Below are 26,351 nucleotides of genomic sequence, written 5' to 3'. Positions count from 1 at the left end.
GTCCAGATCTTAATCATGGTTCTGTACTCAGGGATTATTCCTGATGGAGCTGAGGGGAAAATATGTGGTGCTGGGTATGGAAACTGGGTTGGCCATGTATAAGACAAGTAGCTTACTCCCTAAGTTATCTCTCTGGCCTTCAAAAGTCATCTTTAAAAATAAAGTAAGGATTTATCCTTGATTCTATATTTGAAAGGCACAATCTTTGGTATAGTGTTGTTAACACATAAATAAGATGCAACCACTAGATGACTACTGCAGTTGTGTTACATAATCATATCACATTGCATAGTTATCAAACTGTTTAGATTAATTGGTTAAAATTACCATTTATTGGTCAGGGAGGCAACTTTTTTTTTGTTTTGTTTTTGTTTTTGTTTTTGGGCCACACCCAGTGGTGCTCAGGGGTTACTCCTGGCTATCTGCTCAGAAATAGCTCCTGGCAGGCACGGGGGACCATATAGGACACCGGGATTCGAACCAACCACCTTTGGTCCAGGATCGGCTGCTTGCAAGGCAAACACCGCTGTGCTATCTCTCTGGGCCCTCAGGGAGGCAACTTAATGGGCTGGAACATATGCCTGGCTTGTATGTTGGTCACTGCACTCTGGGGTTCAAACATCACCACATTACTGAGTGGACACCAGTATTGAATTCTGCCACTTGTGTAGCTATCCAAATATTATGTAAATTGGCACTGAGCCCCTCCCCTGAACACTGCTTGGGTGCCCCCTCCCCTCAATAAAGAACTGACATTGAGCAGTCAGGTATTGGAAGATGTTATCAGGTAAAAAAATTTTTTTTATATTGCACCATATCTGACATTTTTGCTTACTACCACAAGAGCTTTTTTTATTCACTTCACTAATATATCATTCTTAGTCAGCTATAAAATTAATTTCTTTTTGTTTTTATTAAAAACATTTTATGTTTTTAGGGGCCAGAGAGCTAGTGTAGCAGATAAATCTCACCTTGTATGTGGCATACCTGAGTTTGATCTCTGGCACTTCATATGGTCCCTCAAGTTCCTTCAGTTCTTCCTTTGAGCAGAGCTGGATGTGATTTCTCCCCCACCCCCACCCCCACCCTAAATACCATCTTATGTTTTTATATCAATAATTACCTTATATAAATATTAACTTTATGTAAAGTTTCATTAGGAATATTTTGTTGATACTTTTAGCCTTTTTAATATTACTTTTTGTTTTGTTTCTTTAGAAAACAGGCTTTGTTTGTAGTCAACTATATTGCTGTCTAAGGCAACCAAATCTTCAGTGGAAATCCTTTGAATGAAGATACCAAATTAATCGATTCAAAATGGGAACAACAAGTGATGAGATGGTGTCTGTGGATCAGACCTCTTCATCCTCTTCTTCCTTCAATCCTTTGTGTTTTGAATGTGGGCAACAACACTGGACAAAAGAAAATCACTTATACAACTATCAGAATGAAGTGGATGATGACCTGGTTTGCCATATTTGCCTTCAGCCTCTGCTGCAGCCACTTGATACTCCCTGTGGACACACATTCTGTTGCAAGTGCCTCCGAAACTTCTTACAAGAAAAAGATTTCTGTCCTCTGGACAGGAAAAGACTTCACTTTAAGTTGTGTAAGAAGTCTAGTATTCTAGTGCATAAACTCCTGGACAAATTACTTGTATTATGTCCATTTTCTTCTGTTTGCCAAGATGTCATGCAACGCTGTGATCTGGAAGCCCATCTAAAAAATAGGTAAGCAGAAATATGAAAGAGGAGTTACTCTTAAGTTTTATAAAAAGACTGATTCAAGCAACAAAAATTTGACGTAAATAACCCCCCACAAAGTCACAAATAAGTTGATGAAGTTATTTATAGTAGATGTTTCAATATATAAAATGAGTTGTTTGAAATAATAGTATTATTGTCAATAAGTGAATATATAGCTCTAGTGAAGAAGTATATCATCTTGGTGTCTGTTCATTTTTGCTGCTATAATTGAAGCTGTTGTGTATATTCACATGGTAGCAGCATGTAATGATAGACATTTTTAACGTCATTTTAGCAATTCATCTCATCTACAAATTTAAATATTCTTTTATTGATGATATTTTTAACGTCATTTTAGCAATTCATCTCATCTACAAATTTAAATATTCTTTTATTTAGCTTATTAACCTATAATTCAAGAGAAGAAAACTTATATGTCACAATATTAACAAGAACATTGTATATAGTCAGTAGGACTCAGTCTGATTAAGAAGAGATGAAGGGTTAAAAATAAGAATGTTGGGGCCGGCGCAGTGGCGCTAGAGATAAGGTGTCCAGGACGGACCATCCCCCGGTGTCCCATATGGTCCCCCAAGCCAGGAGTGACTTCTGAGCACATAGCCTGGAGTAACCCCTGAGTGTCACCGGGTGTGGCCCAAAAACCAAAAATAAAATAAAATAAAATAAAGTAAAATAAAGGATATATCGGGGCTGGAGTGATAACACAGTGGGGACGGTGTTTACTTTGAATGCGGCCAACCCAAGTTTGATCCTCGGCAAGCCTGCCAGAGTGAATTTTGAGCACAGAGCCAGGAATAACCCTGAGACCACCAGGTCTGGACCCCTAACCAAAATAATAATAATAGTGATACTACATCAACAGTGGGTTAGTATGCAACTAAGAAATAAATTTGTTGAGACATAGATATGAGTATACATGATTTTATATGTCAGGATCTTAAAAAGGTTATGTGGGAACTCGAGCAAACAATTAGAAGTTAAACATTTTTAAAAATTAGCATAGTGGCTGGAGCTATAGCACAGCAGTAGGGCATTGGCCTTGCATGCAGTTGATCCGGGATGGACGGTGGTTCGAATCTGTGCATTCCATATGGTCCCCCAAGCCAGGAGCAATTTCTGAGCCCATAGCCAGGAGTAACCCCTGTGCGACACTGGATATGGTCCAGCCCCCCCCCCCAAATTAGCATAGGTATTTGTTTTAATCAAAGCAGTGTAAAGGGGTATTTTGAGCTGATTAGTGAGTTTAATAATTTGAAGATCTAAAATACCTTTCATATTTTAAACAAACAAAAATCACAGGAAATAACAGATGCACAAAATAGTAGTGGTATCTAAATTTTAAAATGAAGCTAATTGTGACATAATTTCAGAATAACATAGGATTGGGATGTGGCTCAGCATCAAAGCTATTCTTTTGCATGCGTGAGACTTGGGTTTTCTTCTAAGCATTTCAAAGAGAAAATATATCCTGGTTTAGAACTAATACTACAATTTGATATAGAGCAACTTGTTAATATACTCACCCAATAAAACAGAAGATTATCTATTCTCCTTAACTTACAAATAAGGAAACCAGCTAACAAAAATCTAAAGCTACTTACTGATATAGTTAGACTTAAACTCCATCATCTTATTTACTATTCCAATGTACCATGCTGACTTTATAACAGGCCAAATCAGTCTCTGTTATTCTTTTATAGTAAAAGTTTTATATATACATGTTCATTCTGCTTCTAAAATCACTTATAAAATATATCTGATTAGAAATGATTTAAGGGCCCGGAGAGATAGCACAGCGGTGTTTGCCTTGCAAGCAGCCGATTCAGGACCAAAGGTGGGTTGGTTCGAATCCTGGTGTCCCCATGCCTGCCAGGAGCTATTTCTGAGCAGACAGCCAGGAGTAACTCCTGAGCACTGCCGGGTATGGCCCAAAAACCAAAAACCAAAACAAAACAAAAAAAATTAAAAATTTTTTTTATTTAAAGAAAATGCATCACATAGCTGACATACTGATCATAATACATTGTTTCAAGATAAGGGAAAGCAGGGACCAGAGTGATTGCGCAGTGGTAAGGCTGCATACGGCTGACCCAGGACGGACATTGGTTTGATCCCTGACATTCCATATGGTCCCCCAGGCCAGGAACGATTTCTGAGCGCATAGCCAGGAGTAACCCCTGAGCGTCACCAGGTGTGCTCCCCCCCAAAAAAAAGATAAGGGAAATCAAAATTATTGAGAAATATAGAAAGAAAAATTAAAAATAAAATGGAAGAGAAGAAAAAAGAAGAGAAAAACTCAGTAGCAGATATATTTGTGGAAATTATTGTATCTCTAATAAAGTCATTAATAAAATAGCAAAAGGTTTTTGTAGCGCTTTCTTTTTTTTTAAGATATAAGAGATTTTAAAAAATACAACAGAAAAGGTGTGTGTATGGCAATTGTTTGCATTGGCACAGCAAAATTTGGGGAAAATAGAAAGGAAAAACCTTTGGCCTAAAAACAGGGACCTTATCCATGATGTATTCTGGCATAAGACCAACTCCAGGCTCCAGGCATACTAACTTGTCTTTCTCTATGGTCCCAGTAAAAGCTCTTCATAATCATGGTTGTTGCTGTCAGGTTTCTATAGTTAGAGATCCTGGTTTCTATACAGATCCTATGTCAAAAGTCAGGGTGACCCTGAGTGTCTTCTGGTTTCATCTCACCATTAGGAGGCATTGCAGAGAACCCTGAGTTCTTTGAGTTGATTGAATTGTTTATAGATTTTTAAATTTTTCAGGCTAGTGACTCCTTGATTTCCATTGCTAAACCATTAAGTATTGATTTTAGGTCTTCATCTATAAAGGTTTAGGCATTTGGGTGGTCTTGGATATTTGCCAGGATTTCTCTCCATATCCCCCCAGTAAATGTCTTCTTTAGCTTCCCCAATGATCTTTGCATTTAGTGATTTGGAGTGTTGGATTCTCAGGGTGTTGAAAGAAGTACTCAATCCAATCTGCCAGGAAGTCTATGAAATAACTTCGCACAGATGTACTAATGTCTGCATGATTTGGAAAAAGGACTGATGGGAAGGAAGGGGGCTTCAGTAATGGCACTGGAACCCAGAAGGAAACTGAGAGAAGCCTGGAGAGGAGGCCCCGTTCAAGCCTGGTAGAGGAGATTAGGACTGGAGTCTCCTATTTCGACCCAGACACTGGCCTCACTGTCCCTAGGGAACAATGATTCAGCAGTGGTGCTGGGATGCTGGGAAAGACCCAAAAAAGACAGCCCCATTTGCTTTTGGTAGAAGGGATTAAGGCATGAGGTTCCCTATTCCCTCCCTGACTGGCCCCAAAGGGCAGATGAACAGTGATGGCACTGGAACCCAGGAGACTGATTAGAAATGATTTAAAGAAGGAAAACTGAGATGTTATTAAAATGTCAAATGTAAAGATGTATAGAAAAAACTTTTTAGCTATATTGTCTAAATAAAACCTCAGAAGAAGTGAACGATTGACTTGCAGGTGATTAAAATTTTAGTATCAGTTTTCTTATGTCGGTTTCCTTTGTGACTCTTTTTTTTATTATTTGATCTATGTTTTTTATATTTTATTTATATTATTTATATTTTATATTTTATTTAAACACCTTGATTACATGTATGATTGTGTTTGGGTTTCAGTCATGTAAAGAACACCACCCATCACCAGGGCAACATTCCCATCACCAATGTCCCAAATCTCCCTCCTCCCCACCCAACCCCCGCCTGTACTCTAGACAGGCTTTCTATTTCCCTCATACATTCTCATTAGTAGGATAGTTCAAAATATATTTATTTCTCTAAGCTCATCCCTGTTTGTGGTGAGCTTCAATTTCCAGCTCTTTTCTCTTTTGTGTCTGAAAATTATTATTGCAAGAATGTCTTTCATTTTTCTTAAAACCCATAGATGAGTGAGACCATTCTGCATTTTTCTCTCTCTCTCTCTCTGACTTATTTCACCCAGCATAATAGATTTCATGTACATCCATGTATAGGAAAATTTCATGACTTCATCTCTCCTGACAGCTGCATAATATTCCACTGTTTCTTTAGCCATTCGTCTGTTGAAGGGCATCTTGGTTATTTCCAGAGTCTTGCTATGGTAAATAGTGCTGCAATGAATATAGGTGTAAGGAAGGGGTTTTTGTATTGTATTTTTGTGTTCCTAGGGTATATTCCTAGGAGTGGTATAGCTGGATCATATGGGAGCTCAATTTCCAGTTTTTGAAGGAATCTTCATTCTCTTCCATAAAGGTTGAACTAGACAGCATTCCCACCAGCAGTGGATAAGAGTTCCTTTCTCTCCACATCCCCGCCAACACTGCTTGTTCTCATTCTTTGTGATGTGTGCCAATCTCTGTGGTGTGAGGTGGTACCTCATCGTTTTGATTTGCATCTCCCTGATGATTAGTGATGTGGAGCATTTTTTCATGTGTCTTTTGGCCATTTGTATTTCTTCTTTGTCAAAGTGTCTGTCCATTTCTTCTCCCCATTTTTTTGATGGGATTAGATGTTTTTTTCTTGTAAATTTCTGTCAGTGCCTTGTATATTTTGGAGATTAGCCCCTTATCTGATGGGTATTAGGTGAATAGTTTCTCCCACTCAGTGGGTGACTCTTGTATCCTGGGCACTATTTCCTTTGAGGTGCCCTCATCTCTGGGCATTATTACAATAATGTCTTTTATTTTTCTTAAAACCCATAGATATGTGATACTATTCTGTGAGACTATTCTGTGTCTCTCTCCTTCTGACTTATTTCACTCAGCATAATAGAGTCCACCATGTATAGGAAAATTTCATGACTTCATCTCTTCCGACGGATGCATAATATTCCATTGTGTATATGATGTACCAGTTTTTTAGACATCCGTAAATCAATCAACATAATACACTATATCAACAAAAAGAAAAATAAAAGCCATATGATCTTTTGTGACTCTTATGAACATGAATTAGAGGAACAAATCTCAAAGCACTTATTGATTTTTTTGGGGGGTTGGTTTATTGGCTCACACTTGGAGTTACTCAGGGGTTTCTCTGCATTGAGGTATATGTCTTGGTGGGCTTGGGTGACTGACTATATGGGATGCCGGGTATGGAACCTGGGCCAGCCACATGCAAGGCAATGAACTATTGCTCCAGCTCCACTTACTAATTATTTTAACAGCAGTGGTCTAAAAAAATTGTTTTAGAAAGTTACTTAACTAAAATGTATACATTAATATGTAGCTGAAGTACTATTTTCTTTTTTTTTTTTTTGGTTTTTGGGCCACACCCTGTGACGCTCAGGGGTTACTCCTGGCTATGCGCTCAGAAGTCGCTCCTGGCTTCTTGGGGGACCATATGGGACGCCGGGGGATCGAACCGCGGTCCGTCCTAGGCTAGCGCAGGCAAGGCAGGCACCTTACCTCCAGCGCCACCGCCGGGCCCCTGAAGTACTATTTTCTATCAAATTATTTAATGATGTAAAAACTTGGCAATTTCAAACTCGTTTTTTTTTATAGGCTGAATAAAAGTCTAAGGAATTTTTTTGAAGTGGACTGTTCTATTTTCAAGTTGTGTATATTTTCAACTCGTGTGTCTGGATTACTAATTTAATCATTTCCAAAGTTCCCTAGACCTATATTATGAAGGACACATTGGGAAAAGTGCATAATTCAAAAAGGTGGGTGGCTCACTTGAGAGAATTTTCTAATTATATTGTGCTGATTATAAAAATATTAAGAAGCAAGTATAAAATTTAATTTGTAAATTCCACTTGAACAAATAATGTAATGAGCAGCATGCCCGATATCTAGTCCCTAAATTAAAAACTTTGAAATTCAGGAGAAACATTTAAGCAATATTTATCCCAAATACATATTTTATCCCAAAATATAATAGTGTTTTTTAGCTGTTAAGTAGTCTATGCAAGTGACTTATAATCTACTTATGAAGATCTTAGGTCAAGAAGCAGTTCTCTTATTAGTCTTTAAATTCCCCTTTTCAAAGTTGACAAATTGTTTGAATAGTTGACGTATGTTCCAGTTATTCTTTCTGAGAAACTGATCACTGCATACATAGTAATGTAAAACAACAAAATTTGCTTCTGCTTATAGGTCCTGTGAATCAGGGATCCAGACAGGACATTAGAAAGGATGGCTTCTCTCTGCTGTGTGATGATGACATATGGGCCCTAACTGTGAAAAATTAAAAACTAGGACTTCGGGGACTTTAGTGATAATATAGTGAGTAGAGTGCTTGCTTAGCACACAGCTCACCCGGGTTCTATCTTTGCCACTCCATATTGACCCCTGAGTGCAGAACTGACAACATCCCCTGAGTATTGCTAGGTATGGCCCCAAAAGAAAATAAGATAAAAGTCACCATGACTACAGTAGTTAGAACTAGAGAATGTATTTCTAACAAGTTCCTTTATTTATTCATCTAATCGAGATAACTGGAGGCAGTGGAGTAATTAGTACCAGGAACCTGTATATTCTCCAGTGTTTTCTCCTGCATTGTTGTTGCTGGGTAATAAAGGTTCCTATATTGGCACTGATCGTTCCAGTTCATATTTGATACTACCAAACTTTATATGTTCTAGTCTTGAGGATAGGATACATAACTTCTTTATGCCATTACCCTCTTTGAAATAGTCTCAAGACTACCTAGATCAAGGGGAGACCTAACTTTAGGATAGGAAAAGTACAAACTTTGCATTAAGTTTTAACAACAACACATACATGTCATGAGGCACAGAATCATAACTTTTGCATTCCTGTATGTAGAAATTGAGATTTACTGAAATTCATAGAATTTCAGCATCAGCATAATGAAGCATAATTCATCAAATAATGAATCATTGTATAAAAGTAATTTGACCATTGTGTGCCTTTGTTCTTGAAATTTTAGGAATTTGAAATCTCTTCATTATTAGTAGAACTGCAGCATTAGGAATAGTTCAAATAAATCTGAGTGCAATCATGAGTGCAAAGTTTTCTTTCCTGTTTGAATAAATTTCTACTCTTATTCAAACAACATATAAAGAATAATAAAATAAAAGTGAATTAAAGACAGAAAGCAAGCACAAACTGTTGTTTGATGAAAACAAATTAAGATAACATTGATCAAGTATGGATATTATGGAGATTTGCTAACAGTAAAAATTTGCATATTTGATTAAAAAATAAACTTCAGGGGCTGGGGTGATAGCATAGCAGTAGGGCATTTGCTTTGTGCGTGGCTTACCCGGGACGGACCTGGATTCGATCCCCAGCATCCCATATGGTCCACACAGCCTAGAGTGACTCTTTAGAGCCACCAGGTGTGGCCAAAATAAAAAAGAAAGAAAAGAAAAGAATTTAAAAAAAATTGTCAGTTAAAAGATATTTTGAAAGATGTTTTTAGGGGCCAGAGCGGTGTGCAAGTGGTAGGGTATTTGCCTTGCACGCGCTGGCCTAGGACAGACCAAGGTTCGATCCCCCAGTGTCTCATATGGTCCCCTAAGTCAGGAGCGATTTCTGAGTGCATAGCCAGGAGTAACCCCTGAGCATCACAGGATGTGCCCCCCCCCAAAAAAAGATGTTTTTAAATATAATAACTAATCATCAATTAGTTTATTAGTAAAAGAATGAAACCTTTTAAAGACATGGAGAGGTTCTGTCCGAAAAAACTAAAACCTTTAACAATAGTCTATATATTGTACAAAACATTTTTTGTTTTGTTTTGTTTTGGGGTTTTGACTAACCCCAGCATTGCCCAGGGATTTGTCCTGGCTCTACATTGAAGAATTACTCCTGGCAGTGCTTGGGATGGCTATATAGGATGCCAGGGATCTAATATGGGTTGGTTTCATTGCAAAGAATGCGCATTAACTTGCTATGCTATCTCTCTGGCCTCAGCATTTAGTCATTTTTTGTTTGTTTGTTTGATTTGGGGCCACACCTGGTGACACTTGAGTTACTCCCAGCTCTGCACTCAGAAATTGCCCCTGGCAGGCTCAAGGGACCACATGGGATGCTGGGAATCAAACCAGGATTCACCCAGTGTTGGCCATGTGCAAGGCAAACGCCCTACTGCTGTGCTATTGCTCCAGCCTGGGCATTTAGTAATTTTTTAATTCTGAAAGTCTATAAAGCATTCATCTTTGTTTTCTACCCCCTCCTCTCTTTCCTTATCACCAGTTTTGTTTTTAGTGGTATTTATAAATGTTATTTTTTGTCGCTGAATAATGTAACAAATTATTAATTTGTGACAAGGTCTCATCATTTCCCTTTTCTATAAAATTTAAAATTTAATTTGTTATAAAAGGTTTTTGAAATACGGAGAAAACCTTACAGAAGCCTCTTTTCATGTTGTCATCTTTTCTGATTTATTATCAATTTGTTCCTATAATAATGATGTCATCATTATTGTAACTTGAGTTCCTATGTAGAAGGGCCAGAATAGTGGGACTGGATATACAGCCTTCAACAGGAAAGGATAAGACTTCATTTCTTTTTGTTTTTGTTGTTTTGGTTTGGTTTGCCTTTTATCTCATACCACTAGTGCTCAGGGCTTACCCCTGGCTCTCACCCCTGCTGGGGCCTTGGAGACCTTGTGGGATGCCAGGTGTTGAAACCAGATCAGTTATGTGCAAGGCAAACATCCTACGCACTGCACTGATCATTCCAGCCATACTTATTCAGTTTGAATGGTCTGTCTCAAATACTCATTTCCCTCTTTGTGAAAGTACAACACTTAACCTATGACATGTCCCACTAGTTCCCTTGCTGTCTGCATTGTCTAAGCACCAGTCTACCCTGATCTAAAGAATGTTTCATTCTTTTCCATTGACTTTTATTTATTTTTAATTTTCTTTATGCCTGTCTCCTGTTACACTGTTAGCTGCTTCAATTATCTGAGCTATGTAGACCAGTGTCAGTTGGGGCTCGTCTTAAATGATTCATTATTAGGTTTTGAGAGTCAAATTTGGCATTGCTCAGGGCTTAGTCCTGGCTATATGTTCAGAGATCTCATTGGGATTGGCTTTATGTAGAACAGCCTTAATCTTCATGCTATCTCTGTGTCCTCTTAAACCCATTTCATTTCACTAATTTAATTTAATCATTTAATTTTTGGTTTGGAGACTACACCCACCAGTGTTCAGGGGTTACTCCTGACTCTGTGTTCAGAAATCACTCCTGGCAGTACTCAGGAGATCATATGGAATGTCAGGGATTGAACCCAGGTCGATCGCATGCAAGGTAATTGCCATACCCACTGTGCTATTGCTCTTGCCCCTTAACTCCATTTTAAAAAGGGATTTTGTTGTTTGTGATTTTGGCTTTTTATTGATTAGGTAGGCTGTTCCACAGTTACATTCTGTTACTGTTTCTAGGTACAAATTTGTGAAACAAATTTAATACATTTTTTAAAATCTCATTAAAGCGGGGGCCGGAGAGATAGCATGGAGGTAGGACATAGCATGGAGGTAGGACATTTGCTTTATATTCAGAAGGACAGTGGTTTGAACCCTGGCATCCCATATGGTCCCCCATGCCTGCCATGGGTGATTTCTGAGTGCAGAGCCAGGAGTAACCCCTAAGTGCTGTCAGGTGTGGCCCAAAAACAAAAACAAACAAAAAAATCCCATTAAAGGAGCTCTGTAAGCTTAGGTTTAATATGATAATGAGGTATTGAAGAGACATCTTTGAAATCAGATCCACTTTAGGATTCACATTTCTCTAGGTATAATAGGGATCAGAGTGGTGGTGGTCTCAATGGAACATTGACTGGAACATTCTAGCTACTCCACTAATGTTGGCTTCTGTTTTCAACAGGTAAGTAAGTGGTGTGCATAGTCTTGCTAGGCTCTAAGAATGTGTCTGGTTCTCATTCACTAATTACCTTTCCCTTTTCCCACCATTCAGTGAGTCACTTTGTCCAGTGAGGGTGTCACCATGCATCATTTATAATATATATTATATTAAATATATATTTATATGTTGAATGTTATACATTTCATATGCTTGATATTATTATATTAAATATTATAATATTTATGCTACATTTATATAAAATATTATACATATTTTTTCTTTTTTTTTTTTTCCAGATGTCCTGGAGCTTCTAATCGAAGAGCTGCCCTAGAGAGAAGGAAAACTAGTAAAACTCAGACAGAGCTTGAAACTGAAAATGGGCCTACGCTGATAGATATTCCAGCCACATTAGCACCTGAATCGGACTGTTTGGGGCCTGGCACAGTGCCTGCTGAAGGGACCTTGACCACAGCATCTCTTCCCTCCTGGACTGAGGAGCCTGGCCTAGACAACCCTGCCTTCGAGGAGAGTGCAGCAGCTGACAGTATGTACCCATTGCCTCCTTTTGTCCTATTTCCAGTCCATTGCTCTTGTGTCACTACTTTCACTTCTTTCCCACTCTTTCTTTCACAATATGTTATTGTGTTATAATTCACCTGCCATCTAATTCACACTTTTATTTGTGCAATTTTAATAATTTACATTAAAGAAACAATTTTCCCAAGGATGGTGATCCTTTCTTATACTTCTGCTGTAGTTTGTGAATTCATTGGGCCTTAATAATCTGTGTATGTAGTAGAAGCTTATTGACTGACTAACAATAGCAAAGCAACAAAAAGTTATTGTGAATTTAGTGTTTACTCTGGTTCTTTTTCAAATGCTGTATATTCATATGATTCATATGATACTTTGATAAAATTTTTTGGAAATACGTATTCCTATTCCTGAGTTAGTGATTTATAGAGCTCCAGCAGCCAGGCAGAACCTGGGTATGTAGCTGACTCCAAGGCCATATATTTATGACTGTTGTACTCCTCTGTAGAAGCTACCAATCTGGCTGTACGATCCTTAGGATTGTGGAACCAGGGTTACTTAAAGGTCATTTTGCTGTTTTTACATGTAAATTAGGAAATGAACAATCTGGCTGTAAAATCTTTAGGAAAAGCTATAAATCTTAGGTCTCTCTTGATAATTGGTATAAGATATCTTTATAAGTATGATTTTATCTACAAATTTCCAACTTTACTATAAATTCAAGTTATTTTTTCCTGCTACAACTAGAACTCTTTTTTTTTTTTTTTTTTTTTGGTTTTTGGGCCACACCGGACGGTGCTCAGGGGTTACTCCTGGCTGTCTGCTCAGAAATAGCTCCTGGCAGGCACGGGGGACCATATGGGACACCGGGATTCGAACCAACCACCTTTGGTCCTGGATCGGCTGCTTGTAAGGCAAACGCCGCTGTGCTATCTCTCCGGGCCCACAACTAGAACTCTTATGTTTTAATCTTTAAACTTGGTGTGACTCTCTCAACTTTATGGTGATTTATACTGTTTTGCTTCATCCAGACTTTCTCTTGTCTCTTAGGACAAAATGACATACTCCTAATATTTTTTAATCAGGTCACTGTGTCTCTCTAGTGCTTTGATATCAAGTTATTGATTATTAGTTTATCATCTTTGGAGGAACAAACATTGACTTAATTTTAACAATATGGAGAAATTGGGGACTGTGGGGGTTTGGGTCATTCAGTTTCTCTTATCTAGTGCTGTTTGCTTATTATCTGTTAACTTAGGGTGGTTAATTTACTTAGAATTAATCAGAATTACAAATTTTTTTTCTACCTGTTTTCTCTCATTTTTAACTTGACAGCCACACCACAGCCACTTTCTTTACCAGAAGGTGAAATCACCACAATTGAAATTCACCGGTCTAATCCTTATATTCAGTTAGGAATAAGCATTGTGGGTGGTAATGAAACACCACTGATTAACATTGTTATCCAGGAAGTCTATCGGGATGGGATAATTGCCAGAGATGGAAGACTCCTTGCTGGAGACCAGATTCTTCAGGTATTAATTTTTAACTATTCTGTAAACTTGTACCCTTTTCTTCTTATTTGTAAGTTTAAAACTCATAAAATTGCATTGTGGGACCTTGGTTACCTAAAGGTTGTTTTGCCTTTTTTACATGTAGAAGAGAGAAAAATTTATCTATGATTTCACCATGCATGTAGAATATATTCATTCATTTATTTATTTATTTTTCTCATTTTCTATCCAAATTTACAAATTTACTTAGCTCATGGTATTTAGGCTTTATGGGGCAGTTGGATTCTTTCTGGCATGGACTCCTTGACTATTATAGGTCTGCCTTTACCCAAATGAAAGTCACTTAACCCATTGAATTTATCACTAGTCCAATTTTCTGTTACCTTCACTGTCAGATGTGCTTTTCTTTAATTGATTATCAGAATTGGGAAAATACAGAACCAAGCACCAGTTTTAACATATACCATAAAATTTAAGGTAGAATTCAAAAATAGTCACTCCTTATTTACTCCTGAGTGCTTTTTTCTCAGCAAACAGTTTCAATTTTATTAACCCCTGATACCGCCCTCACCTCTGCCCTTTTAGACTGTTTTTTTTTTTTGTTTTTTTTTTTTTGTTCATTTGTTTGGTTTGGTTTTGGTTTAGGGGCCACATCCAGTGGTGCTCAGGGGTTACTCCTGGATCTGCACTCAGAAATCACTCCTGGCAGGCTTGGGTGACCATAAAGGATGCTGGGGATCAAACTCAGGTCGGCCTGTGCAAAGCAAATGCCCTATCCGTATACTATCATTTTTAAGAAGTATTAGCTATTCCTATAGCTTAGGGCAAGATGTTAATTTATGAGTGGTCATGTTGAAATTGATGAGAAGGTTAAAATTCTGCTCTAGAGAATTGGAATTTTTATGAATACTAGTCTGAATATGTGGATCATAATTGATCCTAGTCTAAACCTAAAGAATGGACAACTACTTATAGGAAAGAAATATTTGTGAAAAAAATTTTATCTCCAAGGAAGCCAGACTAATGAATGCTTTTCTCCTTATTTTCACTCTTCAGACTTTCATAATGATCTGTTGCTATCTAGCCATCTTTTTTCTCTGTGGTCTCTGCAATCTAGGTCTTTATTACTTCATACCTAATTTAGTACAAAGTCTCATATGACCTCTCTATTTCCCAACTCTCCATTCTTCAATCTGACATGACATATTGTCTGCCAGATAATCTATCTATAAATGTTTTCCTTGGGAAGCAGTATTCAAGATCTTCTGTGGTGTATGCAAATTCTCTTTTACTTTTAATTTTTTAACTTAGGCATAGCAGTTTGCTTATTACTCACCAATGTTTATACTCTGTACTAGTTGTTGATAATACAGTTAAGAGCAAAAAACTGGGCTGGAGCGATGGCGCAGCATTTGTCTTACATGTGGCTGACCCAGGATGGACCTGGGTTCGATCCCCCAGCATCCCCTAGGGTCCCTCAAGCCAGGAGCAATTTCTGAGCACTAGCCAGTAGTAACTCCTGAGTGTCACCGGATGTGGACCAAAAATAAAAAAGAAAGAGCAAAAAATGTATAATCTGTGGAGAAGCTAGACAGCAACTTCTGAATTCTCTCCCGGCAATTTATTTTCAGTCCAGCATGTCCTCATTGTGCTATTTGTTTACTTTCATCCTTAAAATTTTGTTCCTGTGCCAGACCAGGTATAGCAGGTAGGTAGGTACTTGCATACGGCCAGTCCAGGTTCAATCCTTGGCATCCTATAGGATCCTCCAAATGTGGCCAGTAGCAATGCCTAAATGTACAGACAGTTGTAATCACTGTATGTTGCCATTTATGCACCCCTGCAAAAACCAACAAACTTTTTTGTTTAGCTGTTCTCACCCATTAAGACTTCTCATCAGTACTTAATTACTGACATATATAGTCTCTTCATCGCTTGACATGTAATTAACCATAGTTGATATATCTTTTCTATGGTAATTTCAAACCCTTAATGATACAGATGATCATACAGATTGCTCATAGTCCTATAGTACTATGCAGATAACAAGTACTTAAAAATATTTGTTGAATCTATTGAAGAGTCCAGTTGAATACCAAATTCAATCAGCAGTAACCATCTCTTTTATTAAAATAAAATTTGGAATCTCTTAAATGTTTAGCTCTTGAAAAAAGAAAATCTCCAGATAGCTGGAGAAGAGAGAAACCAGATTAGTTTTTCAATTGGGGGATTCCAGGGTTTGGTTTTCACCCCCACGTCTATACCGCCAGTTGAATTCAAAATGCTTCCTTCATTGTCCTCAGCCTGGGTGAAGCAAACTGAATTTTTAAATCAGTATTATATAGTATTTGACAAATACTGAAAAGAAATGGGGAAATACAGAAAGCACAACAAAGATAAGGTTATGTAAAATCTGTTTTTTTTTTAACTACTACTATGCTGGCTATTGTTATTTTATATTAGTTAATTCTAGTTGCATGAGTCTAGCACTTGTGGCAGACTTCTGTATGCCATTCTTTCCAATTTCTAATCTAATTCCACGTGCAAGTAAGCTAACTGGTTTCTCAGGTGTATTTCTCTACCACTGACATTTTGGTTTTGGCTGCTTGAGGATTAAAGCCAAGAAAGCTAGATTTCTTTTTTATAGCTATCTAGTTCTCTCTTTCTTCCATTTTAGGTTATTAGCTGTAATTAAATATACTTTCTTTTTTGTTTGTTTTGTTTTGGGGCTATACCCAGGAATGCTCAAGGGTTACTCTTGGCTCTATACTCAGGAATTATTCCTGGTAGTGCTTGGCTGACCATATGGGATGACAGAGATTGTCAGCTATCTTGAAAGGCAAGTGCCCTACCTGTTAAACTATTTCTCTAGCTCCCATGTACATTTGTTTTTTTTGTGTTTTATTCTTGTTACCAATAATATGCCAGCACTGGAAATTAACATTTCTACACATTTTTCTTTTTTTTTTTTTTTTTAATTTTTAAGGTAACATTTTGTTTTTGTTTTTATTTCTTTGAATGCAGTCAAGGTAAACAGTTTTCAGGTTTGTTTCATTTAACCATTTTTATTTTCCACTGTGTCTCAATCTTTTTTATTTTTCCATTTAGGGAATTGTTTAATATTATCTGAATCTTTGTATCTCAGGGAAAAGTATAGTTACCTAAAATTATTGCCTTTTTTTGAGGAGGATTAATTCTGTGCTAAAATATATGTAATATAAATTCTAAGGCATTTTTATGTAGTTATATATAACAACTGGTGATCTTAACCTGTTTTGATTATTTAAACTGTTAAGAAAACCCTGCTTCCATATCCTGATTAATGAATTCACAAGGGGGCTCTCCTATTGTAGATCTTACTTTTTCTAGGCCTTTGTCTTGTATACATGATTAATAATTAAAGACAAATTTACATGTAAAGTGTTAATTTATTCAAAATATAAACTCTTAGAAAACTATTTGGAATTTTTTTGCTACCTGGTTATCACCAGTTGTGTATATACTATATAAAGAATACAATGATCTAAATTATTTTGTGCCTGCTAAGAGGGATAGTTGGGAAACTGAAGACAATGGTGGAGAGAAGGTCACATTGGTGGTGGGATTGGTGTTGAAACATCGAATGTCTGAAACAACTATAATATGACCAACTTTGTAAATCATGCTGCTTAAATAAAGTATATAAAAAAAAGAAGAAGAGATACAATGATCCAATTTGAAAATGCCTAACTGTTGTTAAAGTGGTTCATTAATAAGACAGAGCTAGTACACTTATTTATTTAAGCAAGTCAGGTGCACTAATATGGTATAGCTTTTGTTTTTGTTGTTTTGTTTTGTTTGTTTTTGTTTTGTTTTGTTTTGGGGCCACACCCAGTGATGCTCAGGGGTTACTCCTGGCTATGCGCTCAGAAGTCACTCCTGGCTTGGGGGACCATATGGGACACCGGGGGATCGAACCGCGGTCCGTCCTAGGCTAGCGCTGGCAAGGCAGACACCTTACCTCTAGCGCCACCATGCCGGCCCCTAGCTTTTGTTTTATACATTAAAATATACAAATACATATATGATTCGTTAATTATCCTTTTTGGAAGGAAGAAACAAATAGTCTTAGAGTTTTTGCTTTGCAGTCTTTTGAGTTGTTTGAAGAAAAGAATATTTTGTTGTGCTGATTTTTCTTAAAACATTATAACTTTTAGCCACACTAATGGCATACTGTGTCACATGGACAGAAGCCCATCATAATAGTTCATGGGCCTTGCTGGTCAGACAGCAGTGGCTTACATTTTGTTTCTTTCATCCACAGTGGCATTATTAGCAGAATGTTTTAGTGAATAAAAATATGGGTAAAGATAACAATCCTTCTGGAATCCTGGAAAGTGCTATTATTGAAAATACAGGTATCAGGGGCTGAAGAGATAGCATGGAGGTAAGGCATTTACCTTTCATGCAGAAGGACAGTGGTTTGAATCCCGGCATCCCATATGGTCCCCTGAGCCTGCCAGGAGCGATTTTCTGAGTGTAGAGCAAGGAGTAACCCCTGAGCACTGCCGGTTGTGACCCAAAAACCAAAAAAAAAAAAAAAAAAGGAAAATACAAGTACCAGTGGTGGTGGCATACTTAAGTAAAACAAAAACCCAATGAAACTTTTGAATTCTGACTTGAACTAAAATTACTAGGGAGGGGAGTAGGAGTTAGGGCCAAAGTCAGAAGGGTTCCAATGGATATGCATGGCTGATTTTGGCATTTTGATGGTGCACATGGGTATGGTATGATATTCTAAGGGGTGAACCCATATTAATAATACATATTTTTGTGTTTTGTTTTTCAATAATTTAGCTATTTTCTGTTTTTAAGGAAAATAACTACTACTCTTGTGTTACTTGCATTAGTACAAAATACAGTTAGTGTGTTTTATAGAGATTGCTCTACTGAACTAAACAAAGTCTGAGAGAGTATTTTTTTCTCTATTGCATTTCTTTGGCAGAGACACATTTTTTTGCAATTATATGATATTCTACAAAGCTCTAATTGTTCTAATTGTTCTATTATCACAAATAATATTTCAACCTAATTTCAACCTCTTAACTAGGTGAATGCTAGGTAAATTTTCTTATTGATATTACATGTCCAAAAATTAGTCAAAAAATGTCCAAAATTTTTGTAATAAGAACTAGTCACTACTCAAGGTTATGAAATACACCATTTAGATTAATATATATTATATTTATGTTAAATTATTGTAATAAAGTTAGGATTTTTTTTAAAAAGCTGCTTTTTTAAAATAAAAGTCACACACATCTGAAATACAGAGGATAGTACAGATAGTAATAAGGTACTTGCCTTCATTCAGCCAATCCTAGTTCTATCCCTTGAGCAGCACTCCAAGATACCCAAACCCCCTACCCCTAAACAAAACAAACAAAATTACATACTTGTGATATGTTACATTTTTGTTAAATGAAAACTTTTTCTCTAGCTAAGTGCATTTCATTTGGAAAAACGAATTTGTAATCTAGTAGAATTTAATTTCTAGACCACTATAATTAGTATTTCATTAATGCTGGCTGATATGTGTTCATTCTCATCTCAGTTCAATGAAGTAGAGAGTAAACACATTTTACACTTGAAGAAACACTCAAGTTCTGTAATTTACCCAGGTCATCCATTTAGTACATAGCGGAGCCATAGACTCTAATTTAATACTATTATTAAAGCTTATGATTCTAACTTTAATCTCTACTTCATGCTAGTCATTGTAAGCTAATTCTGGGACCTCCCAGTTTTAAAGTGTCATTAGAGTGGTTTTTATTGTAAATAATGATTGCATAGCATTATTTGAGTATTCATCTCCTTTGGGAATATTATATGTGTACAAACTGGAAAAATAGTCTCACTTTGGTTTATCTTTTCTTTATTCTAGGTCAACAACTATAATATCAGCAATGTATCTCATAATTATGCCAGAGCTGTTCTTTCTCAGCCCTGTAGCACATTGCATCTTACAGTGCTTCGAGAGAGACGCTTTGGCAACCGGGCTTACAACCATTCGGACAGTAACGCTCCTCGAGAAGACATTTTCCAAGTGATTCTTCATAAACGGGATCCTGGTGAACAGCTGGGCATTAAACTTGTACGAAGGACAGATGAGCCAGGCGTCTTTATTCTTGACCTGTTGGAAGGTGGGCTGGCAGCTCAGGATGGAAGGCTCAGCAGCAATGACCGAGTGCTTGCCATCAATGGGCATGACTTGAAGCATGGCACTCCCGAACTTGCTGCCCAGATTATTCAGGTATATTCTCAATGTTTCTTAAAGAGGCTCATTACCTACCACACCTTTGTGTTTTGTTTTGTTTTGTTTTATCTTTATTTAAGCACCATGATTACATACATGTTTATAGTTGGGCCTCAGTCATAGAAAGAGCACTTTACTCACCAGTGCAAATTCCCACGCTAATGCCCCCCTTTTCCCTTTTCCCCCACCTCTTGCCTATATTCAGGACAAGCATTCTACTTCTCTCACTCATCAACATTGTCATGGTAGTTCTTAGTATCGTCATTTCTCTAACTGCATTCACCACTCTTTGTGGTGAGCTTCATATGGTGAATCGGTCCTTCCAGCCCTCATCTCTGTTGTCTCTGGACATTATTACAGTAATATCTTTCCTTTCCCCCGCCCCATTTCTTCCAGAATCTCATATTTCGTGGCATAGAGTTTCTCAAAGTAGTCTTTGATTACCCTTTGAATTTCTGTATTATCTGTAGTGATCTCCCCTTTCCATAAAAAATATAAAATGTTTATTTAAGTACCATGATTACAAGCATGATTGTTGTTGGGTTTCAGTCATAAACAGAACACCCCCCTTCACCAATGCAACCTTCCCACCACCAATGCCCCCGTCACACCTCCCCCACCCTGCCTGTATTAGAGGCAGGCATTCTACTTATTATTTTGTATAGTTATTTCCGTAATAGCATTCACCACTCTTTGTGGTGAGCTTCATATTGTGGGCCAGTCCTTATGGCCCTTCACCTTAATGTCTCTAGGATTGTTACAATAATGTCTTCAATTATTTTTTAATTTTTTTATATTATAAAATCTTTATTTAAGTACCATGATTACAAGCATGATTGTTGAGTTTCAGTCATAAACAGAACACCCCCCTTCACCAATGCAACATTCCCATCACTTATGTCCCTTCCCTCCCTTCTCCTCCCCTCCCCTCTTCCTCTTCCTCTCTCTCTCTCTCTTCCTCTCTCCTCTCTCCTCACCATGAATACTCTAGCTGGTCAAAATTGCCATTCTGTTATAAAGGAGTGATACTAAGCTTCATGGACAAGCAGCAACTTGGTTAGTTTTGAAAGAGACATTAAAGGAACTTCTTAAAAGACAAGATAAACTTCCTAAGTATGGTTCCTGTAGTTGTAATCCACTATATAAAGAAAGTTCTGTTTAGTCCTAGCTTGCTAAAAGTTTCATACTTTTTGAATTATGAATGAATATTTTATTTTATTTAGTTTGGGGTTTTTGGCCACTCTCAGCTCTGCACAGGGATCACTCCTGCCAGGCTTGAGGGACTATATGGGTTGCTGGGGATTAAGCCTGGGTCAGCCATGTGTAAGGCAGGTGCCTTACCCACTGTACTATCACTCTAACCCCGAGCTTTATGTATTTTGAATGTTTCTGTGTATATTCAGGAATATTTTCCCTTTTATTAATATAAGAAAATAATGAAGATAAAATGCAGAAGATGAGTAGTTAAAATTGCATTATCTATAATAGTTCGAAATGATCACTCTGGACAAGAACTGGGTGCTAAAAGGAAATAATGTGATATGTATGATACCCTTTCAGTAACAGTAATAGTATTGCAAACCACTGTGTCAAAAGAAAGAAAGAAAGAAAGGAAGGAAGGAAGGAAGGAAGGAAGGAAGGAAGGAAGGAAGGAAGGAAGGAAGGAAGGAAGGAAGGGAGGGAGGGAGGGAGGGAGGGAGGGAGGGAGGGAGGGAGGGAGGGAGGGAGGGCGGGGAGAGAGAGAGAAAAAGAAAAAGAAAGAAAGAAAGAAAGAAAGAAAGAAAGAAAGAAAGAAAGAAAGAAAGAAAGAAAGAAAGAAAGAAAGAAAGAAAGAAAGAAAGAAAGGAAAAGAAAAGAAAAAAGAAGAGAAGAGAAAAGAAAAGAAAAGAAAAGAAAAGAAAAGAAAAGAAAAGAAAAGAAAGAAAGAAGAAAGAAAAAATATCTGCTTTGAAGCTAGGGTGTTTGGGCCAGGCCTAGCTTCGGCCCCACTTCCAGATGCCCCTAGCAGCCACGTCCGTGAACCAGAGCCTTCCACTGAGTCTGTGCAAGCAGCCAATGCCATAAATTCATGTATATGTTCAAAGAGAGGCCCAACTAGTAGGGAAAATTCATTTTATATTCTTTTGTTCTTTCATAATGCCAGGGCCAAACTGAAGGTGAAAAGAAGTATTAAAATTGCCCTTGAAATTATGGGATATTAGTTTGTATTTGTCTTTTTCTACTCCACTTAGCTATCATGCCTTTTGACTTCACTCATGTGTAAGATAAAAGAAGTCAACAAACAAAACGTTTAAATGATAAGAAAAATATACTTGCTGCCAGAAGGAAAGAGAGAAGAGACCTAGGTAAATTAGAAGAAAGGAGTTAGTTATATGGCAAAGGCAAAAACTTGATTTTGGTTAGCAATCATAATGTAGTTATTAACTCATGAAATTAATTCCGTTCCCTTCCTGTCATTAACTGCTTCTCTTGTTAGGTGAAGATCTGTAACTATGAAGAAAAGTGTGCTGAAAATGACACTGTCTATAAAATGAGAACTGTCACTAAAGAATAACATATGTCTGTTTTCTCTAGGCTAGTGGAGAAAGAGTGAATTTAACAATTGCTCGACCAGGGAAATCCCAGCCTGGTAATAGTAATAGTAACCGAGAAGCAGGAGCACTGAGCAGCAGCCAGCAGCAACACACACAGCCAATGTATCCCAGCAGACCCAGCTCACATAAGGTAAGATGGGCTGTGATTGTGCATATATACTGTCAGAGGGTTGCTGCTGCTTTCTAAGAGTAAAAACTGTTTTTCTCTTGGAAAAAGTGATTATAGCTGTTTGGGAGGTGGAATGTATCTTTAATTTCTTGGAGAATTACTGAGCAGTTTTTATTTCCTCGGTCAATAAGAACAGTTTTATGGTCACAGGGGTTTCTCCTGCCTCTACACTCAGGAATTACTCCTGGTGATGCTGGGGTAGCTATATGGGATGCTGGGGATCAAACCCAGTTTGATTACATGCAAGGCAAGTGCCCTACTATCACTACAGCTCCCTAAGACAATTTCCTAGCAGGGATTATTTCTCTGCCAGATCATTGATGAAAAGTGTTTGATCTTCTTGAAATATCCTGCTTGAAAAGTGAGCTTCATCCTGGGTTACTCATTTTGGTAATAGTTCATAATATGACTGAAAAACCATAACAAAGGCAAGTCTATACTTAGTAGTTGGGCAGGTTGCCTACAACAAGATTAGAAGTGAGTATAAAGCATAAATCATAACCTTTGATAGGTTACTATGTAGCATATTTCTTTTGATGTTATAGCTTGTAAAGTACTATAAAGATTACTTAAGATTCCTATATGTTGGATACTTTTTAAATTTTTATTTGAATATTTTATAATTTTATAATAAATTACTAGTTATTTGTGCTAAAAATTTTGTTTTTTGTGATTTGGGGCCACAACTTCCTTGCTCAAGGTTTACTCCTGACTCTCACTGTTCACTGAAGTAAGGCCTTGGAGGAACCAAATGTGGTACAGGAAGTCAGATTTGAGTTTCCTGCTCTTGCTCTGTGATTAGAATTTTAATTGTTGATTTATTTTTTAAAGGTGGTACCTTATTGTTAGTATTATTTACTTCTTCTGAGCCTTTATCTAAACTCAAATCCAATAGACAAGGATTTTTAGAATGATAGTGTTTTCTTGCAGCTGTATTTTAAAAAATAATGATGGTAATGATAATGTCTGCTTAAAAGCTGTAGATTTTTCTGATGTACTAAAATGACTTCTTAATGTCAGTAAAGTATCAGAGAGAATAATTACTTTGGAATGCTGCAGAGACCCTATAAAAAGCATCACTAACAGGCACAAGTATTTGAGCTTATCAGGTTTATCTGGTTTCCTGAGCTTAAGTACAACCTAAGCCCAGCTTGTCACTGGGCTATGGTTTAGTTAATACTTACGATAAATTATAAGCACAAACTCTTCTCATTTCAACATAGAAACTAAACTATATGAAGGAAGTCTATAATTTTGCCATCATAATGATAATTATATAAAAAAGGTTATTGTTTGGAATAGGGATTTGGAACAGGAGTTATTGCATATAGATTGTCCCACTAGGGGCAGTGCTTAAGTACAGAGCTGGGAGTGAGCCCAGAGCACCACTGGGTGTGGTCCCCAAACAAACAAAATTGAGAAAAACTGACCAGTTAATTGCAACAATAGTATTTCTTTCATTTAAACTGTTTTCACTTAAGCTATATATTATTCATTATTCAATAAGTTTTCCCTCTCACTTTCTAGGATCTTACCCAGTGTGTAACATGCCTAGAAAAACACATCACCATCAAAAAGGAACCACATGAGTCCCTTGGAATGACTGTAGCTGGTGGCAGAGGAAGTAAAAGTGGTGAACTGCCCATCTTTGTGACCAGTGTACCGCCTCATGGCTGCCTTGCTCGTGATGGCAGAATCAAAAGAGGTAGAATAGACTCTTGAAAAATGTCACCAGATAGTCTCCTTTGTTTTAATTTACATCTTAAACAAAAATCATTAGATATTTTCCATTAAATATATTTTAAAAATTCTTTCTTTTTGTTATATTATTTTTAATTAACAAGTTGATTAATTAATAATATACAACATTAATAAAGTATCAAGGCTCTGATTTTTCTTGTGTGGATCTAGGGATATCTTTTCTTTACTCTTCTGATAATGTTAACGCTATGTGAATAGTGTATGGTTCTTTATGAATATAACTATGTAACTGAAAAAATAATACACCAAAATTTTATTTCTAGGAACTGGAGCAATAGACTGTCAGGTAGGGTGCTTTCCTTTTATGTGCCTAACCTGAGTTCAATCCTCAGACCCCATTGGATCCACAAGCCCTGCAGGGCCCTGCAAAGGCTGGGTATGGCCTAAAAAAAAAAATTATTTCTGAAAGTAAAGCATCAGTAAAATTTTGAGTTGGAAAGAAATGTAGAAACCTCTGAGGCTCAGAGAAGAAATAAAAATGCCCAAGGCTTTTACAAAGCTAAATAAAGTAGGGCTGATGATAAGGGGTTCCACGTAAGTCCCAAGGTCTCAAATCACACTGTGTGTGTTAAGAAATTATTTAATTTTAATTTTTTTCTGTTTTGGAATGCTTTTCATTAGTTGGATTTCCCTCAGTATTATAAAACTTGCAAAGAAAATTTTAAACTCTTTTACCTTATTGGAGTTAACCTTTGTGGAATAATTTACAAATAGCAGGATTTAAAGGGGAAGGGTGACTTGGTAGGTAGCTGGGTTCATTTTTCTGTCTTCATTTGAACAGGCGATGTGTTGCTGAATATCAATGGCATTGATCTGACCAACTTAAGCCACAGTGAGTCTGTTGCTATGCTGAAAGCGAGCACTGCATCCCCCACTGTGGCCCTGAAAGCCCTGGAGGTCCAGATTGTGGAGGAGGCAACCCAGGCCACAGAAGAACAGCCAAGTGCTCTGAGTGAGAACGAGTATGATGCCAGCTGGTCCCCGTCGTGGGTCATGTGGCTAGGGCTTCCAAGGTATAGACGGGTTCTTTTGCTGTTTTATGGAATAATCATAATTGCAACCTGCATGGTTGTAAGATGCAGTCATTCTACTTACTAGGAAGAAAAAGTAACAATAGTGAGTCAAGTTAAAAAAGAAAGCATAGGGGCCAGAGAGATAGCATGGAGGTAAGGCGTTTGTCTTTCATGCAGGAGGTCATCGGTTCGAAATCCCGGCATCCCATATGGTCCCCCGTGCCTGCCAGGAGCAATTCCTGAGCCTGGAGCCAGGAATAACCCCTGAGCATTGCCAGGTGTGACAAAAAAAAAAAAAAAAAAAAGAAAGAAAGAAAGAAAGAAAGAAAGAAAGAAAGAAAGAAAGAAAGAAAGAAAGAAAGAAAGAAAGAAAGAAAGAAAGAAAGAAAGAAAGAAAGAAAGAAAGAAAGAAAGAAAGAAAGAAAGCATAGATTATTTACATTTGAAAGATAAATTTAATAAGAAAAAAATAAGAAGTCTTAAGTTCTAAAAGCTAGTTATTTATAAAAACAAATCAAGCCATTCTGAACATTGCAAATAAGACTAAGTAGACTAGCTGTGATACTGAATATGCAGTTCCTTGCTTAGAAGAGCTTTCATTTGCCAGTGTCCAATGATACCTGCTGAAATTTCATGTACAGTCTCCCAAGAGAAACCAAGACAAAGAGTTGGAGGTAAGGACAGGAGAGGTCTTTCCATACCCCCAAATCTCCTTTCTAAAGCTACCTTCAAATCCTTTAATTCCTTCTTGAAAGGCAGACTGTGAAGCTCAATGTATATCGAACGTATTAAACTCAAGACAATTATTTTATTGACCGTACAGCTATTTTGTTAACTGTCTTCAACACCAGACCTTTGTTGTTCAGCTATAATTGCTCATAAGTACCTGTAGGAAGGGTATGTTGC

At 37.2% G+C, this 26,351-nt stretch overlaps 1 protein-coding gene across 1 annotated transcript in view; it reads left to right on the top strand.

Annotated features, from left to right (window-relative positions):
• The first annotated feature begins 1,237 nt into the window (after positions 1 to 1,237).
• Positions 1,238 to 26,351, top strand: part of LNX2 (ligand of numb-protein X 2) — a 33,119-nt gene continuing 8,005 nt past the window's right edge. The window contains exons 1-7 of the mRNA XM_049778223.1: positions 1,238 to 1,730; positions 11,865 to 12,112; positions 13,438 to 13,637; positions 19,537 to 19,905; positions 22,483 to 22,632; positions 24,199 to 24,376; positions 25,214 to 25,445. Of these exons, the coding sequence (XP_049634180.1) occupies positions 1,318 to 1,730; positions 11,865 to 12,112; positions 13,438 to 13,637; positions 19,537 to 19,905; positions 22,483 to 22,632; positions 24,199 to 24,376; positions 25,214 to 25,445 (1,790 nt within the window). The 5' untranslated portion in view covers positions 1,238 to 1,317. The remainder of the gene's footprint in view (positions 1,731 to 11,864; positions 12,113 to 13,437; positions 13,638 to 19,536; positions 19,906 to 22,482; positions 22,633 to 24,198; positions 24,377 to 25,213; positions 25,446 to 26,351) is intronic.

The sequence above is a fragment of the Suncus etruscus genome, chromosome 8 (assembly GCF_024139225.1).
Source record: "Suncus etruscus isolate mSunEtr1 chromosome 8, mSunEtr1.pri.cur, whole genome shotgun sequence".
In the NCBI taxonomy this organism is placed as follows: domain Eukaryota; kingdom Metazoa; phylum Chordata; class Mammalia; order Eulipotyphla; family Soricidae; genus Suncus; species Suncus etruscus.
The sequence above is the reverse complement of the archived record's forward strand: the minus strand, read 5'-3'. Positions and strand labels throughout refer to the sequence as shown.